The 18,815-nt window shown below is 43.7% G+C and overlaps 1 protein-coding gene across 2 annotated transcripts; it reads right to left on the reverse strand.

Moving 5' to 3' along the window:
• Positions 1-565: 565 nt before the first annotated feature.
• boka (BCL2 family apoptosis regulator BOK a) lies at positions 566-17,610 on the reverse strand. 2 transcript variants are annotated; one of them, XM_047375946.1, is made up of 6 exons: positions 17,426-17,610; positions 16,909-17,248; positions 11,466-11,594; positions 4,241-4,404; positions 3,989-4,051; positions 1,169-1,307 (listed from the first exon to the last, which is right to left on the reverse strand). In XM_047375946.1, exons 2-5 carry the CDS (start codon positions 17,120-17,122, stop codon positions 4,019-4,021), a joined length of 540 nt encoding a protein of 179 aa, XP_047231902.1. In that variant the 5' UTR covers positions 17,123-17,248; positions 17,426-17,610; the 3' UTR covers positions 1,169-1,307; positions 3,989-4,018. The 2 variants fall into 2 exon arrangements, with proteins under 2 accessions (XP_047231901.1, XP_047231902.1); XM_047375945.1 differs by lacking the exon at positions 3,989-4,051 and having other exon boundaries at positions 566-1,307; positions 17,426-17,603.
• Between the last annotated feature and the right edge of the window lie 1,205 nt (positions 17,611-18,815).

The following is an 18,815-nucleotide window of genomic DNA, read 5'->3' on the forward strand; positions in this document are numbered from 1 at the left end:
GGTTAATTCACATTTATGTTAACTGGAGGAACACCTCTGGATGTATCAGTCACCTCGAGTATATGGCCTTCTTGTGCGATATCATAGAAAAAGAAATCATAAGAAATCAGCCAAGATATCAGAAAGAGAGTTGTGAACCTCCACAAATCTGGTTAATCCTTAGCTAGATTTTCCAGATGCCTGAACTGAAAATGGCCCGTTCATTTGTTCAATCAAGTAACAAGTATACACACCATGAGACTATCCAGCTTTCATAACGGTAAGGAAGGAGACGGGCTTTACGTTGCAGAGATGGGTGTTTTTGTCCAAAATGTGTGCAGTAACCCCAGATCGAAAGCAAAATACCTTGTTAAGGTTTCCAGGGGTGTGTTCATTTTGGTTAGACAGTGTATCTTTAAAATATAGAGCAAATTGAGCAGAGGACAAAAGAAATGTGTGTTCTTTTGATCATTGTAAAAATAGTACTAAGATTTGTATGGTCATTTTGCATAATAGGGAGTCAACAAATTTAAAAATGAATCTCTGCATTAAATTGCCAAAACAAACTGCAGTCATTTGCAACAAATGAAAATGTTTTTAAGCATTTATTATTGTTTACAGTTCTGATAAATGACAAATGTACTTATTTTGTAGGCATCTTAATGCTACACACAGCAGTGAAATTATTCATGGAATAAAATCTACTCACAAACTGCAAGTACATCATTGTGCTTTACAGTGCAGCAACACGACTTAGCCTCAGTGTTAACCATAGCGGTGCTTGGAATATTTTATTAGGAACTCAAACCAAAGCTTTTAAAGAGAACAGAACCCATACTGTAATGTTTCTGAATTGTTTTGTTTTTTTGTTTTTGATTTGTTAAAAACGGAAAAGTAGCAGAAAAATATGGTATGGGTGTGCAAGTCACCCATACCGGCATGCATGCATCGCAGCAGTTTGAAAAACAAATTGTAAAAAGTCACAACATCGTGATCGTGTAAACTCACATAAAAAGCGTGCCCTAATACAAGCAGCGCTGACAATAAATAGACAGTCCGAAGCCCACTGAGCCAGCAGAGATCAGTGGATCATCGACTGAGGCTCAGTGCAAAAGAGTGTAAACATAATCCCACACAGTGAATGCTCTCATGGCGCTGGTACGGTGCACAGTGCTGGCAGAGCCAGTGAGTGACTCAGTCTTTCACTTCTCTCTGAGAAGGTACAACACCACGGCCTTCAGGTAGTGTCCAAAGGCAAAGACAGCAGACACCAACCAGTGGGAGTAGACGGTGGGGCCGGTGTTCACCACGCATTTTGTTATATCCGCCTGTAAGAGACACACACAAAAAAAAAATCACAGAGGGTTTACCTGCATTTGGAGGAAGACATTGGTAGAAGTAGGTGGCAAAGACAGGATTCACATAAAACTTTGACACCACAATCTTATAAGTGTAGTGTGAGGCTGTATTAGGACATCCAATACAGCCTCTGGGGTGAACCTTCACTCCAGTTGAATGTCTTTGGCAGAAGCTAACAGGTTTTCTCCCAGGATTGCCTTGTATTTAGCTCCACCTATCATCACATCACACTGACCAGCTTCCTGCCCCTGCAGATGAAAAGCCTTCACCCAGCATGATGCTTCCACCACCATGATTTCCTGTTCTGATGGTGCGCTCGAGATGATGCGCAGAGTTTACTTTCCTCCACAAATAGTGTTTTGCATTTAGGCCAAAATGTTGAATTTTGGTCTAATCAGACCAGAACAACCTTCTTCCACATGTGTGCTCCGTCATTTACATGACTTGTAAAAAACTGCTAACAAGACTTTTTTAATTGCTTTTTTTCCCACATTTCCATAAAGGCTAATTTGTGGAGTGCACAGCCAATAGTTGTTCTGTCAACAGTTTCTTCCACCTGAGCTGTTGACCCTCTTGGCTACTTCTCTGTTTTATGCTCTACTTGCCCAGCCTGTCGGTTTAGGTACTACACCGCCATGTCTTGGTAGGTTTGGATGATGGATTGAACAGACCGCTGTGAGATGTTCAAAGATAGGGATATTGTTTTCTAACCAAACTCTGCTTTAAACCTCTCTATAACTTTCTCCCTGACCTGTCTGATTTGCTCCTTGGTCTTCATGATGCTGTTAGTGGTTTGTTAGAGAACATCGGTGAACAGAGACCTTGTAATGTGACAAAATGTGGAAAACGCTCAAGGGTTATGAATACTCTTACAAGGTAGTTTACATAACTAGCTTGACAGACAGTGAAATAGCCCAGGCAGCACGGTTCAGTGTCAGCCCTGACACTAAACACATCTCCCTCCTCAGATCCCCTGCTTCTTACACCCTCTGAATTCTCTTGGGTTTCCAACATGCTGGAACAACATGAGGTTCTCCATCTTTCTGTGGAGAACCTTTTGGGTCTGATTAGTTGGTGCTTCACTGAAAAATAGGTCACTCCCTAATTTGGGCTTGGAAGGTCAGTTGCACAATACACCGCTCATCATTTTATCACACTTCACTTATCCTCAAAACACTATAGGCATGAGAGCCATGGTTCTGACCAAACGAGTGCCTGTTTGTTTGCTTCCCAGCAAAGCAGACAGAAACACGTTGTCTTCATTCCTTGTGCCCGACTTTGTTGTCTCTTAAACACTTTATCAAGCTGGCTTTTGAAACGGAGAGGACCCTACAGAAGGCCTACCACCATCCTCTCTGAAGGATTACCTCCACATTATACTGATCCATTTAAAAAATAAAATTCAGGGACAATGTGTCCCTTGTTGTGGATCCACCCTGCCACTAGATTTGGGATATTTAAGTCATTCATTTCCCCCAGTTACATGAAAAGGTATAGTTAAAGATGATGTGCTCCATGGGTTTTCATGAATCAGCTGCTCAGACATCAACAAGAATGCCCAGAAGCAACAGAGCCAAAAGGAGATTCAAATGTGAATGGTTCCACATGGAAATGTAAAAAAGAGACACTGAATCAGAATGGTACCCAGAAAAAAGCAGAACATCCTGGAGGTCAGAGTATAAAAACAGCACTTACTGATAAAAACTGGACAAATTAGTCAAGTTAGAGAATTGGATCTTTGGATATTATTTCCAGAATGCCTTCAAGATTCTTTACATTAATAATATATCTTTGAGATTCAATAGAAAAAGATATGTTAACATGGTTAACATATGTTAGTAGGTAAAAAAACAAAAATGCTAGTTAAAAAATTAATGTTCAGTTCTAAAGAAGACTTCAGGGTTTTCAAGAATGTCCAGCAAACTCTTAAACTGTCTCCTACTGAGGAAATGGTTATCACCAGTGCAGAAATTGCTCAACAGTGGCAACAGGTTGATGTGAGTGTTACTGCAAACACTGTGCAAACACTGTGAAACGTTTTGGACAATGGTATTGCAACAAAAGACCTATGAAGAAACCACTTCTCTTCAAGAAAAACATAAAGGACAGACAGAAACGCATAGCAAGTAGAAAGATAGACTTCAGAAGACTGGTGCAAAGTTATCTGACACATAAAAAAAAATCTAATGTCAGAAGAACAAAAGGAGAGAACTAAAACATGTTGTAAACATTTTTATGCAGTCTATATCTGAGCTTGCCTCCAATTCTGACCAAGTAGGATCAGAGAGCAACTCTTTCCCTACAATGCAGGCATATTTTGGTGATCAACTGTATGATGAAGCATCATGCAAAGCTTAAAATGATACAATGTCCCAAAGATCTAAACATCACAATCTTGGACCTGGAAACTCCCTAAATCTTCAAATTGAGAACCAGTCAGGATCTGACCCAGATGATGACATTCATTACACCACAAAGAAATGCTAAGTAAGTAATGAAGACAATATTGTAAATACTGAATCTATATAAATCTAATGTATTTGAAAATAATTTTGTTTTTTAGTAAACCTCTTGTCTTAGACCCCTTTTGATAGATACTGACCACTGCAGACCGCGAACGACCCACAGGTGCTATAGTTAGTATACTGACCCAGGTGTAACGTGGCTTTGCCAAACTCGCTCAAATCCTTACGGTTCCCCAGGTTTCCTGCTTCTAACACAACAATTTAGAGCAGAAATAATCAACAACCATGTAATATTTTGAGTTCTGGTGATAGCAGTTCTTAAAAAAGAAATCTGAATTTCTTAGAAATTGGTATTGACAGGTCGAAACTGTACAAAAAAACCTGAAGTCGGCCACAAAGTTCGATTGGTAAATCTTTGAAATGGGTGTTTTTCTTACCCAGCCCCCCCTCTTCTTCAACCAGGGGGTCAGACTCTTGCGGACAAACTCCCCCATGCAGTCGACGATGGTGTGGACCATAGCTGGATGACCATGGCGTACACAGTCCACTGCCAGAGCTCCAGCCACGGCGTACAAGGAAATCACCTTCCCCCACGTCACTCCTGGTGGGAGACACAAGTTGTGGAACTCAGAACAAACTGCCCTGCATCACCTTGTAAAGGTCTACAGTCTAATGTGCAAACATACTGAGCGATGCAGATCATTTAAAGGTTAGAAACTGAAACATGATTAAACAGTTGAGGATTCAGGAGAAAGCGAACATTACAAAGAAGGTACTCGTACTCGTACTCGTCGTCTTCCGCTTATCCGGGACCGGGTCGCGGGGGCAGCAGACTCAGCAGAGACGCCCAGACGTCCCTCTCTCCAGACACCTCCTCCAGCTCCTCCAGGGGGAGCCCAAGGCGTTCCCAGGCCAGCCGAGAGACATAGTCCCTCCAGCGTGTCCTGGGCCGTCCCCTGGGCCTCCCCCCGGTGGGACGTGCCTGGAACACCTCCCGAGGAAGGCGTCCAGGAGGCATCCGGTATAGAGGCCCGAGCCACCTCAACTGGCTCCTCTCGATGTGGAGGAGCAGCGGCTCTACTCCGAGCCCCTCCCGGATGGCCGAGCTCCTCACCCTATCTCTAAGGGAGTGCCCGGCCACCCTACGGAGGAAGCTCATTTCAGCCGCTTGTATCCGGGATTTCGTTCTTTCGGTCATGACCCAAAGTTCTTGGCCATAGGTGAGGGTAGGAACGTAGACCGACCGGTAAATTGAAAGCTTCGCTTTTCGGCTCAGCTCTCTCTTCACCACAACGAACCGGCACAGTGCCCCCATTACTGTGGCAGCCGCACCGATCCGTCTGTCGATCTCCCGCTCCATTCCTCCCTCACTCGTGAACAAGACCCCGAGATACTTAAACTCCTCCACTTGAGGCAGGAACTCACCTCCAACCTGAAGAGGACAAACCACCCTTTTCCGGTCGAGTACCATGGCCTCGGATTTGGAGGAGCTGATCCTCATCCCAGCTGCTTCACACTCGGCTACGAACCGCCACAGCGCATGCTGTAGGTCTTGGCTAGAGGGGGCCAGCAGGACCACGTCATCCGCAAAAAGAAGAGACGAAATCCACTGGTCCCCAAACCAGACCCCCTCCGGCCCTTGGCTGCGTCTAGAAATCCTGTCCATAAAAGTTATGAACAGGACCAGTGACAAAGGGCAGCCCTGCCGGAGTCCAACATGCACCGGGAACAGGACCGACTTAGTGCCGGCAATGCGGACCAAACTCCTGCTCCGCTCGTACAGGGACCGGATGGCCCCTAATAAAGGGCCCCCGATTCCATACTCCTGGAGCACCCCCCACAGGGCATCACATGGGACACAGTCGAATGCCTCCTCCAGGTCCACAAAACACATGTGAACCGGTTGGGCAAATTCCCATGAACCCTCGAGCACCCTGTAGAGGGTATAGAGCTGGTCCAGTGTTCCACGGCCGGGACGAAAACCACACTGCTCCTCTTGAAGCTGAGGTTCGACTATCGGTCGGACTCTCCTATCCAATACCCTGGCGTAGGCCTTACCAGGGAGGCTGAGGAGTGTGATCCCCCTGTAGTTGGAACACACCCTCCGGTCCCCCTTCTTATGAAGGGGGACCACCACCCCAGTCTGCCAGTCCAGAGGCACTGTCCCCGACTGCCACGCAATGTTGAAGAGGCGTGTCAACCATGACAGCCCTACAACATCCAGAGACTTGAGGTACTCAGGGCGGATCTCCCATCCACTCCCGAAGCCTTGCCACCACAGAGCTTTTTAACCACCTCGGTGACTTCAGCCTGGGTGATGAAAGAGTCCAACCCCGAGTCCCCGGCATCTGTTTCCACCACGGAATGCGTGATGGCAGGATTGAGGAGATCCTCGAAGTACTCCTTCTACCGCCCGATAATGTCCTCAGTCAAGGTCAGCAGTCTCCCACCCCCACTATAAACAATGTTGGCGAAGCACTGCTTCCCCCTCCTGAGGCGCCGGACGGTTTGTCAAAATCGCTTCGAGGCCAACCGGTAGTCCTTCTCCATGGCCTCACCGAACTCCTCCCAGGCCCGAGTTTTTGCCTCTGCCACAGCCCGGGCTGCAGCACGCTTGGCCTCACAGTACCCGTCAGCCGCCTCAGGAGTCCCACAAGCCAACCACAGCTGATAGGACTCCTTCTTCAGCTTGACAGCATCCCTTACTGCCGGTGTCCACCACCGGGTTCTGGGATTGCCGCCGCGACAGGCACCGCAGACCTTACGGCCGCAGCTATGGGCAGCAGCATCGACAATAGATGCGGAGAACATGGTCCACTCGGACTCTATGTCTCCAACATCCCCCGGGATCTGGTCGAAGGTCTCCCGGAGGTGGGAGTTGAATACATCCCTGGCCGAGGGCTCCGCCAGGTGTTCCCAGCAGGCCCTCACTATGCGCTTGGGCCTGCCAAGTCTGTCCGGCTTTCTCCTCCTTCAGCGGATCCAACTCACCACCAGGTGGTGATCAGTGGACAGCTCAGCCCCTCTCTTCACCCGAGTGTCCAAAACATGCGGCCGAAGGTCTGATGATACGACAACAAAGTTGATCATCGACCTCCTGCCTAGGGTGTCCTGGTGCCAAGTGCACTGATGGACACCCTTATGTTTGAACATGGTGTTCGTTATGGACAATCCGTGACTAGCACAGAAGTCCAATAACAAAACACCACTCGGATTCAGATCGGGTAGGCCATTCCTCCCGATCACGCCTCTCCAGGTGTCACTGTCGTTCCCCACGTGGGCATTGAAGTCCCCCAGCAGAATAATGAAGTCCCCGGGAGGGGCACTATCCAACACCCCCGACAGGGACGCCAAGAAGGCCGGGTACTCTGCACTACCACTCGGCCCTTAGGCTGAAATGATAGTCAAAGACCTCTCCCCAACCCGAAGGCGCAGGGATACGACCCTCTCATCCACCACCTGCAGGGGAACCGTGAGAATGTTCTTCTTGAATATTTGAACTTTAATTTAGTTCAGTAAATGTCTCTGCTAGCTTAGCAGGTCTTTTGATGGTGGATGGGTAAACTTATTAAAATGTCTGCAGCTGCCAGGGATCAGGCCTACGTCCCTCTGTTTACCTCAGAGACACAATCCGAACACAGAGTTAAGGACAGCATGTAGACATTAGAGACCAGATCCTTTTTCCAGAGCTGGTTTTTGGTAAATGCTGCCTTGCCATTTACAGTCAAAGCTTCAGATTATTTCTGTGGTGTTTATATGTGCAAGACACACAAACTGAGCTGCAGCCATATCTACTGTCACTGCAGTCTCTAGAACCTCCTAAAAACAGACCATGTTTCCCTTTTATGGTGGAATCTGAAGGATCCAGGAGGGACTTTCTGGACTTTCTAACACACTAGTTTACATCTGGAGAGTCCTGAAGAACACAAGTTGAAATTTAAGCCTAAATGCAACATTTTGATCTAAAAGATAAGGACAGTGATCCAAATGAGTAATTACTTCCCATTTAAACAGGACAAGTCCCATTTTGTTTCATAATGGCTTTTTTTGCAATACATTTTTTTATTTTACAGCAACATGATTCAGATGTTAAATCTGATCTAAGCTCTGAAACAAAATAGGTGTCAGGAAAACTACAGTAAAAGACGCTATTTCAACCTTTGGGTTTTGCATATCAGAAATGAAGAAAGATCTGGTCTTTACCTGGCTCAAAAACTATGTAAATCTAACCTCAGGTGGGCAGAAACACATTGGATTCCACACTGCCGTCATTATGAAACAGAGATGCCAAAATCGAAAAACTGTAAAAACACAGAGTACACCCCAGGATCCAACTGAAGTAGTTTTATCGCAGCTTTATCAGTTTCTTATATCTTTGTGGGAGAATTTTGGCCTGCACTTCTTTTCAGTATTGCTTCAGCTGATTGAGGTTTGTGGGCATTTCTTTCTGCACAGGTCTCTTCAGCTCCCAGCACAACATTACGGTCAGGCTGAAGTCTGGACTTGTAGATTTTGTGGGGTGTTTGGGACTACTGTTCTGTTGCAGGACCCAGTTTAGGCCAAGCTTTAGTTGGAATTAGAGGCTCATGTTTAACTCTGGAATACCTTGGTGTCCACAGAAGTCAACTCAACTCAGTCACTGCAAGGTGCCCAGATCACATGGCTGCAAGATAAGCCCACATCATCAACTCTCCGCTACCATGCTTGACAGCTGATATGAGTTGTTTGTACTAATATGCTGTGTTTAGGTTTTTGCACCCAGACCAAAAATCTTTACTTTGGTGTCATCTATCAAAATGGCTTTGCAAACCAAAGGCATGCTGCCATATTCTTTTCAGAGAGATGAGAACTTTTCTAATATCACCTCTGATGTCTTTCCACCTTGGCATTTTTCTAACAATGCATGAAATCCCCCAGATCAAAACTGTCTCAACAACTATATTTATAGCAGTGATCACACATTTCTGGGTCTTAAAAGGAGTGTGAGCTGTCATTTACTTCACACGACTGATTAAACCTGGACTGGATTATTCTGCACTGAATAGAAATTGTGCAGTATAGTGCAGTTTAAGATTAGGAAAACTTAAAGAAAAATAACAAGAGCCATTTTGTTATCTCCAAATTAATATTTTTTAGCACAATGAGACTGAAGCTTAAACTAAAAATTCTTTCAAACCAAAACAATGAGGTGAGGGAAGGCTGTTGGAGCTACATATGAGCCAAGGATGCTAGTTTTTGAACCAAGCTCACAGAGGACAGGAACTGCAGGGGGAGTGACTTGACAAGTTGCATGAAGGACACCCGCCAAAGATATTGTAACTTCTTTTTATCTCTGCTCAAAAAAGCGCAGCTTGTGACTCAGCTCTTGTGGATAAGGCATTTGTGGTCGTGATCTCCAGCTGCTCGGGACTTCCTCTCGGCACAGTGACTCGTCTGGACTGTTATCTGATCCAGTTCCCCACATTTATGTTCCCCACATTCGCTCTGCATTTATCGATGGTTTGAGCCATAAACTACAACTCCATCCCCTCATGTAATAAATCTAATCAGACATTTCTGTGTAAAGACAGTTAATCTCTAATCGAATTTCCTTGTTTTGCAGCTTCACTGAGGACCAGACTAACCTGATTTAGTCCAGATAAACTCTGAACCACCTTTGCAGCTCATCTCTGCTATATTCCCAGAGGAAAAAGCCAGCCTAGACTCATGCCTGAGCTTCTTGGGTGGGGTCCAAACTGTCTGTAACAATCACATCTGACAACATTTTACCCTAATATGGACCGAAAGTTTTCCACTGAAGTTCCTTTCTGGGCAGGGGATAAAGGGGTCGCCAAAATGCTTCTAAATAATGGGGAATCCTGGGCTCAGGCTTCACAGTAAGGGGTTTAAAAAGTGATGTTCTGACTTTTAAGTGATTTTTATTTTACTTACTGAAAGTTATGTTTTGCAATTGATTGAAAATGCATAATAAGAGAAGTACAAAAAGTTCCCTTTTTGCTCAGTATCTTTATTGTGTTTGCCTTAAACTCGGAGTTTCCTCCTTCCTAAAAGGAGCTTCTCACAAAATGACAAACACCTTCCTTTGTTATTATGAGCAGGTTACTGCTTTTAAATCCACTTACAGCGTTTTGCAAAAGCATCCAGACCCATTAAACTTTCCACTCCACAAGTTTAAGTGCATCTTATCTGGATTTTGTGAGAACGTAGTGTTTAATTGTAAAAGTTGGAAGAAAAGTTTGCATGGTTTTCTAAGTGCTTGACACATAAATATCTGAAAAGTGTGGCATGCATCAATCCTTTTGCTGCATTTACAGCTGGATATTTATTGGTGGGCCTCTCTTCCTGCTTTAGACATCTAAACACTGGATTTTTAGTCTATTGTGTTTTGCAATATAGCTTAATCTGACACACTTGATGGAGAGTGACTGTTTATGACAATATTATTGGAAGTCTTGTCATGTTTCCCGTTTGAATTAACAGTAGGTCTTTCGGGATCTTTAGCTCTACCCATCAGCTCCAACCAGCTTCGCTGCTGCAAGCATCCCCAAAACATGATGCTGCTACCTCGTTTCACCCTGTGGTAATGGACAGTGTTTTCTGCCACACAGAGCTCTGCAATTAGGTCAGTGAATCGAGCGCCTTTTTCAAAATGCTTGCTGTGTGCTCTACATGGCTTGTGGCAAACTGGACCTTCTATAAAACAATGGCTTTCTTCCTGCCACTCTTCTCTTATGGACAGATTTGTGGAGTCCACAATTTAACAATCTTTCAACAGATTCCACCAGAGTTGCGAATTTCTGCAGCTGAGGGTCATTATGGGTCTCTTAGCTGCTTATCTAATTAATGCTCATCTAATTATGGTCTCCTTGCAATGAGTTAGGTGGACGGCCATGTCTTAGTAGGTTAGTATTGGAGCTGTACCCTTTCCATTGGTAGATGATGGCTGTGAGATGTCAGTCAGTCATTTTCTACCGCTTATTCCATAGTGGGTCACGGGGGAGCTGGTGCCTATCTCCAGCAGTCTATGGGCGAGAGGCAGGGTACACCTGGACAGGTCGCCAGTCCATCACAGGGCAACACACAAACAACCACACACACACACTCATTCATACACCTAAGGGCAATTTAGAGTGATCAATTAACCTAACAGGCATGTCTTTGGACTGTTGGAGGAAGCCGGAGTACCTGGTGAGAACCCACGCATGCACGGGGAGAACCTACAAACTCCATGCAGAAAGACCCCAGGCCGGGAATCAAACCCAGGATCTTCTTGCTGCAAGGCAACGGTGCTACCAACTGCGCCACCGTGCCGCCCGCTGTGAGATGTTCTATCTTGAAATATTGTTTTATAACCTTACCGTGCATTAAACCACTCTTGTTCATTACTCTTCATAATGCCATTTGTTCAGATTTTTATTTATTTATGCTGAGATGTAATTACACACAGGTGGACTCGATTTAGTGATTGGTTACACTGGATTTTATTTAGGGCATCAGGGAGGCAACATACCCCACTTTTGGATGTTCATTTGTAAAACAGTTTAAAGCCATAACACATGATCCTTTAGCTTCACAATTATGCACTACTTTATGCTGGTCAATTGCATAAAAATCCCAATGAAATACATTGTGCATCATGTGGTTAAGTAAAGGAAGACATACCTGTTGAGAAGATGTCTGCAGCGACAGCCATGAAGGCATCGGACACCACGCCCTCGATTGCCACTGTGATGTTCAGCTGCCGAGCAACGTTACGGTACACGCTGGGACGGAGGAACTCCAACTCATCACCTGGCCGGAACAGAACAATCTGAATTTAGTCAGTCTTCTTGGTTCTCTGCCTGAATGCTATATAGCCCCATTTAACACACAGTAAGTTAAAGATACTCTCCAGGGGTTCATTTGTACTTCCCTAGCAAATGTCCACTGACAATAGAAACACAGCTGGGTAATAAGGTATGGATTTCCACTGTAGGGTTTCACGAAATATGTTTTTAGAAAGGGCACAAAATAAAAAATAAACTACTGTGCATGCATTTGGGTTGATGGCATTACAGGAGGCACAAGCAAATGGTATGGTGCACCATAACGTTTCTGAAGGATTCATGTTGCATTGAAGTTGCGACGGGTTCTACCTTACATTTGAGTCATACCTTGACTCCAATGACCCCCCCCCCCACCCCCCCAGCTCTAATATCACTACTGAAAACTTTGTTGATGACAATGATTATCTTCAGATCATCTTTAACTGGGACCAATCTGATTACATATTGAATGAGTCTGGTTGGCTTGTGTGCATATTCTGCTTGTATCGCCTCAAACAGTTAAGTGGTATTAGCAGGCATGAACTCATACACACTTTGACTTAACTCTTAGCTGAACAACTTTTCTCTTTCTCACAGCTGAGCAACTGGAATGTTTTGCTAACAATGGTGATAGTATAGGTTGTACTGGAGATGCAAGCATGGTGGCGCTAATTGGAGGAATTGGGCTCATTTTAAGTCTGCCTGGAGATCATTTTTAGCAGGTGAGGCAGCAGCCCAGCAGGAAACATAGTTAGGACCTAAAACCCCTTGATCACAATGTCCAGTCCATGTCATTTTTATAACTTTATTTAAAAGTGATTGCTGAAGACAATGAAATGCGACCATTCCCGGACTGCCTTGATTAACTCCACAAGCCATATTTTATTGCTGTCGAATTTTCCTGAAACCCATGTGATTTTCTCACTCATTGTCCTAACATTTTGCTGCAACCACACAGAAAACAAGTAAACACCATTAAATGGGGAAATTGGTTAAAACATGTGAATAAAATTAAAAAACAACATCAATAATCAGTTGCCTTATGAGATCTCACCAGAGGCTAACCCTAACCGCAGCACATTGTTGAATGGGTGAAAAACTATAGCAAGTAGTTTTAAATAATAAGAATGCAATTATACTATACGCAAGTGCAATATGTTCAGGGTTTTGCAGCTGCAGCCACACCGGGTGATCCAGTCTCCCTGCTTTAGTACTCCAGATTCAGGTGAAGGACTGACTATCAGACCTCTGCACGGCTTGAGGAGGAGTAGGCTAAACTGTCTGCATGATCAGGTGAGTGGTAGTCAAAGGATATGTGACCAATCAAGGCAGGATTCCAGGACAAAACTCAGTTAATTATCAACTTTATAACACATTGAATCAAAGTGGATTTTGCTGCCTTTTATGAATTTACTGTGTTTTTCATCCTCCTGTATCATGGTTTAGGGGCTGCTTAAGGCTATGACTGCATATTTACAATAAAAAGTGGTATTTATCTCCAGATCTCATCTCTCCAATTTAAAACAGAAAATATTTAGAAATATTAAACTTTCCTCTCAAAATCTGATTCAAGTGGAATGTTTAGTGCATAAATTACATGGATTTTTGTGTAATTCCAAATTACATTGTCTCCTATAGACTCTAACTCTAACATCTAACTCAACTGGATATTTCCATAAGTACAAACTTGATTCCCAGGCTCAATTTCTGTCTCGTACAGCTTCCTGTAAAATGTCTATCCCAAAACAGATGTGTGGCCACAAGCGGACCTCAAACTGAAACAGATTCATTTGTTTTTGTTTTTTTTCCTGTATTGGGAAATGCCTCCTGGTGAGAAAAGGTTGCATAATCCCCTATGTTAAAAGGAATTCCCTAAAGGTGTTTCACTGAAACTGAAGGTGTACCTTTCAGACTTCTGAAATGTTGCTCAAACAGCTTGATTCCACCAGAAATATTATGCCAAACTTGCCTGCATTGATGTAGCCTTCCATGTTCATTACCAGAAGCTTTTGTTGTTGAAAAAGAGAACACAAGATGAGTGGTCACAATTTGAAAAAGAACTATGTAATCTGGCTTTTCTCTCCATTACTTAATAGGTAAAAAGTTCAATTAATTGTCCAATGCTCAAAATGACCTATATATGTCATCTAACTAAACAGACTTTATAATTGTCTTTTGCTCATAATAGAGAGAGGCTTTAAACTTCTAGCTCATCCCAAAGTTTTCCAATTCAAAAATTAACAGTGGGAAAGACGATGATTGGTTAAGTCAGTTTATTACAGGCAGCACAGACAGTCAAGCTATAGCTTCTATCCAGAGGAATATAGGTACAACCTAGCCATTCTGGAGCCGTGTGGCTCTGTTGGTAAAGCAGAGGTGGAGAGCCTATAGTCCTTGACACAGATGCCCCTGGGTTTGATTCTTGGGTCTTTTGCTGCATATCTTCCTCTTTTCTTTTCTATTAGATGACTGTTGAATAATGATCACAAGTGCTCAGAAAAAAATATTTAAAAAATGTAACAATTTAGCCATCTGTGGTCCTTTGGCAATGGTCATTGAACAAAGGTCGGAAGACACCCTGGACAGGTCACCAGTCCATCACATGGCAACACAGAAACACACACACACACACACACACACACACACACACACACAAACGCCCTCATACCTAAGTGCAATTTAGAGAGACTAATTAACCTAACAGTCATGTTTTTGGACTGTTGGGTTAGCACCTGCCACACATGCACAGGAAGAATATGCAAACTGGCATGCAATGCAGAAAGATCCTAGGCCAGGATTCGAACCCCCGGACCTTCTTGCTTTGAGGCAACTTTGCTTTTGACCTAATTAGGCCCGACCAGGTAGGCCTGCAAGGGCCTATTGTAATTGCTCCGTTTATTATTCAGGCGACAAATGAATTGCCTTTTTCGCTGCTTTAACATATTCAAAAACTCACCAAACTTTACCCAAAATTGTCCCCCTAGGGAAATTTAAGGTTTTTAATGGAATTGAAAATGGGCGTGGCCAAACGGCTCTACAGCGCCCCTAAAGTGAGATAGGCCAACTGGTAAGTCCTAGAGAGTTGAAATTTGGTACATAGCTAGATCTCCCCAAATCATGAAAAAAAGTATCTTGGGGGTATGCCCTAAAACCAACAGGAAGTCGGCCATTTTGGGTCAAAGGGTCATTTTTGGATGTTTTTCACTTTTCATACAGGGTGAACTTTAACAAACTCCTCCTAGGGATTTTGAGCTACCGGCTTCATATTTGGTCAATATGCAGTTAAGGCATGGGGGATTAAAAGTGATCAAAATTGTGAGTTTTTGAGCATGTTGAAGGGGCGGAGCCAGAGTTAGCCTTCTCGTTGCAAATTTCGAACAGCAATAACTTTCTCATAAATTGGCTGAAATACACCAAACCTGGTATTATTGATCCCTCTCAGGTCACCAACAATCCTATCTGGTCAAATGATGACATCGTCAAAACCACGCCCCCTGAGAACAGGAAGTCACTTTTTTCACTTAGAAAGGTGCCTTCTCTGACCCTCTTGACCCATTCAACTTGAAACTGTGTCAGAAGACAGATAACTAGTGGGTCTAACTTCATTTGAAGCACAGTGACTTTTCATAAAAGGGCGTGGCCGTGGTGCCGCGGCGAAGTTGAACGTCACATCATGGCCATATGTTTGGCTTTAATTTCCACATACATCATCTGATCTGCACCAAATTCAATGTGACTGATCCTTGTCCAGTCCCCAACAGAGATCTGATTACATATTTGGTGGGTGTGGCATAATTCGTCCACAGCGCGCCCTAGAATATTTTAAAAAATCTGTCCCAAACCATGCTTTGACCGAGGGTTGTGAAATTTGGTACACATATGTAACTTATCAGGACCTACAAAAAAGTTTATTGGATCGTTGGTCCAAACCCAACAGGAAGTTAGCCATTTTGGATTGAAGTTACCATTTTGACCCCAGATTTGCCGTTTCTAGCCCCCATATCTGAGCGAACTCCTCCTACAGCTTTTGACTTAGAGACTTGAAAATCACTCAGTATACTCTTAAGGCAATGGGGATCAAAAGTTATCAAAAGCTTTTTGATATATGAAAGCGTGTGGGCGTGGCCACGCCTCAAAATAGGACTTCTCGCCATAAAAGATTAAATTGATATAACTCCTACAAGGAAAGTCACAGAGACCTGAAACCTTCTCAGATTGATCAGCCTCTGGCCCTGAACAATATTCACTGATCAGATGCTGACATCATCGAAGCCCCACCCCCTAAGAACAGGAAGTGTCCTGTTTTCCTTTAGAGAGTCAATTTTTGATGTTCTTCACCTAATCAATGTGAAACTGTCCCAAGTAACAGATAACATGATGGTCTTAGACAGTCGCCAGTACTGACTGCTTTAGCTGGAGGGTGTGGCCGTTGCGGCGTGGCAAACTCTGATGTCACACCATGGCCATACGTTTGGCTCTAAATTTCACATGCATGGCCCGATTTACTCCAAACTCAATATGGTTGATCTTTTTCAGCCCCCAAACAGCTCTATTGGATTACATTGAGATTTGGATCAATAGCGCCCCCTAGGACACTTCAAGGGCTATATCTCCCTCATCATCGGATCCACTTAAAATGTAGTATACATGATCATGAGGTAATGATGGACATGTTGACACAGTCAACTGATGACATCATTTCAACTTTGCCCACTGATAAAAAACTGAGTGCAGCTTCCATCTGGAAGGTCCGATTTACTATAATTTTGAATGCTTCTCGCCAGACCAGAACTCTGCATGACCGAAGATCATTTGACATGTTGCTCACAATCCCCCTTAGTGCCGACATTTGAAATTAAACAGCGGCCACATTGGTGGTGTGCAGCCGGCGATGCCAGGCTCCCGTGGTCGCTGCACAGGCCGAGTTGCGCTGAGGTGCTAGGGCCTTTAATTTATTTTTATTTTCATCATAATCCAACATTTTATGTAATTTTATTCATTGATAAAAACTTCCTTTTCTTTGCAGTTCTATGTAGTTTTCTTTCAGAATGAAAGGTTGTTGATAAACAGTATAGTGAACATTTTCATAAGCAAACAGGGTTTTATCCACCTTAGGAACTAATTTTTTTAATCTAACATTTATAGTATAAATACGCTTTACCATAATCATTTCTATTCTGTTTAGTTGGTTTTGTGAATAGGATCCGAAGACCACCCATTTGCTGTTTCGCGACCTCGAATGGGGTCCCGACCCAGTCTTTGGGAAGCACTGTTTTGATCCCGCCAGCTGAGAAACTCACCCAGCCACTGAACCACCGAGGACACCTCCGCCAGCTTTCCTCCTGATGCAGCCACTCCCTGCTCAGGTTTGGACCAGCCGATCCCGGCGCGGTTCAGCCTGGAGTGGATATAGTCTCTGCACAGCACTTTAGCCTGGGACACCAGCTCCTTGTCGGTGGGCGATCGGTCGAACACTTCGGCCGCAAACACGGAGGAGCGCCGCAGCATCTCCATGTCCGCGTCACAGCCGCAGCCGACGCTCACTGCGCGGCTTCAGCAGACCAGAGGAAACCTTCACCTCCACCACCACACCGAGGCTCTCCTGCTGCTATTATCGGACACAGTCTTGTGGAGATTATCCTGCAGAACAAACACACACGGATTAGGTTGTGGATTGATAGCCTGGACAAAGCCCAGAGCTACCCCAAACAATCAAAGCTTACTTAAATGATCAAAAGCTGGAAAAGTAGCATAAAAAGTTATGTATTAATCAATAAAGGTGTGTAAAGGTTTTTATATTAAACAGGCTGCACTTACCTAAAATACTGAGCCCAATGGTAATATTCAAGAATGCAGAAATCTTGTGACTGAGCAGAAAAGTGAATTTTAAAACTTTCTGGTTATATTGTTTTTAAACTGAGGATCGAGAGTCAGCCTAAACCAAAAGAGTGCTCCCCAGTTCTCAAGCTGACAGGGTTTCCTTCTAAGGGCACTTATTGTGGAGTCCAAAGGCGGAGATAAGCGGCAGCCATATAAGCCCCGCCCATCGGCACCTCCACACATGCAAACTCAAACACCGTGAGTCAGATGTTAAGCAATAATAACTTTTTATGACAGGTGGAGTCCACACTGATTGCTGGTGTAGCTTTTCCGAAGAGGAGCTTCAGAAATAGAGCAAGTCGCTAATATGTGTCATAGTTTTATGGTTAAACCAAACTTCAGAAATTGTCTTTGTAAAAATAAATCCAAGTTGTGGAGGCTGAGAGGAAGTGAAATAAAATGAATAAAAATGACGTCCTTCAAAACAATTTTAAAAGGGGTGTTAGATGAGGGCCACAGCCCACTGAATATGAGCAGTTTTATTAAGCACCGTCATATTTAGGGGGGCGGGGCTAGGGTGGTGTGGCTGCAATGAACAAAAACTGACATTCTGTTATGCAACAATGAATGAATGGATGGATTGATATCATAGAATTCCTGAAGATTGCCCTTTCCTCTGAAATTCATATTCATAAAAAAATCATAAAAAACTGTTCCAATAGCGAGTTTTATAGAGGTGGCCAGTACCTACTGGGGTCCACCGGATGAACAGTATTTCTGTGACATCTAAAACATTTTCAAGTTTATTTTGCAACTAAATGAGGAATTTGCCCAAGAGAACATTAAAAAGAGATTTTAGAAGACATTTCAAAGATTTCCAATACTGGCCAGGAAAACAACATACATCAACTTTGTCTTTTTCAAAGTCCTCAGAAATTTGGAATCTGTTTTGTAATAATATTGATTTATGGAGTATTAATTTGAAAATCCTCTTTCTGCTTTCCATACCTTTACAATTCACACCGTTATGCTGGGTGTATAGCATATAATAAAAAGAAAATTACTGTGTAATGTAGGAAGCAAACAGTCAGAAAATATCTAGTCACTGGTTGCTATGGTAATTCCCACTTTTTCTGTGGTGCAGGAGGGCCGGAGACACCTCTGCATCGCCCTTTTCATCTAACAGGCAGACAGAAACAGACAAGAGCAGAAACAAGCAGTCATCGAGCAAAAACCAGGTGGTGTCAAAAGAAACCTTTGGACTGTGAGAGGCAGAGACCTCTAAAGACAACGTGGATCTTTATGTGCCTACTGCATTCCATCTAGATGATATGGTAAAAACAGTCTTATTTAAGGTTTTAAGAAGATTCAGAGAGGACGTTTAATT

Source organism: Girardinichthys multiradiatus, chromosome 9 (assembly GCF_021462225.1).
Source record: "Girardinichthys multiradiatus isolate DD_20200921_A chromosome 9, DD_fGirMul_XY1, whole genome shotgun sequence".
Classification (NCBI taxonomy): domain Eukaryota; kingdom Metazoa; phylum Chordata; class Actinopteri; order Cyprinodontiformes; family Goodeidae; genus Girardinichthys; species Girardinichthys multiradiatus.

What these genes read in the sequence shown, in the direction of transcription:
- boka (XM_047375945.1), bottom strand. Translation starts at nt 17,122, where the DNA reads ATGGAGATGCTGCGGCGCTCCTCCGTGTTTGCGGCCGAAGTGTTCGAC. An exon ending in CTCGGTGGTTCAGTGGCTGG is followed by an intron (nt 11,595 to 16,908) that starts GTGAGTTTCTCA and finishes TGTTCCGGCCAG; the next exon opens with GTGATGAGTTGGAGTTCCTC. An exon ending in TGAAGAAGAGGGGGGGCTGG is followed by an intron (nt 1,308 to 4,240) that starts GTAAGAAAAACA and finishes TGTCTCTTACAG; the next exon opens with GCGGATATAACAAAATGCGT.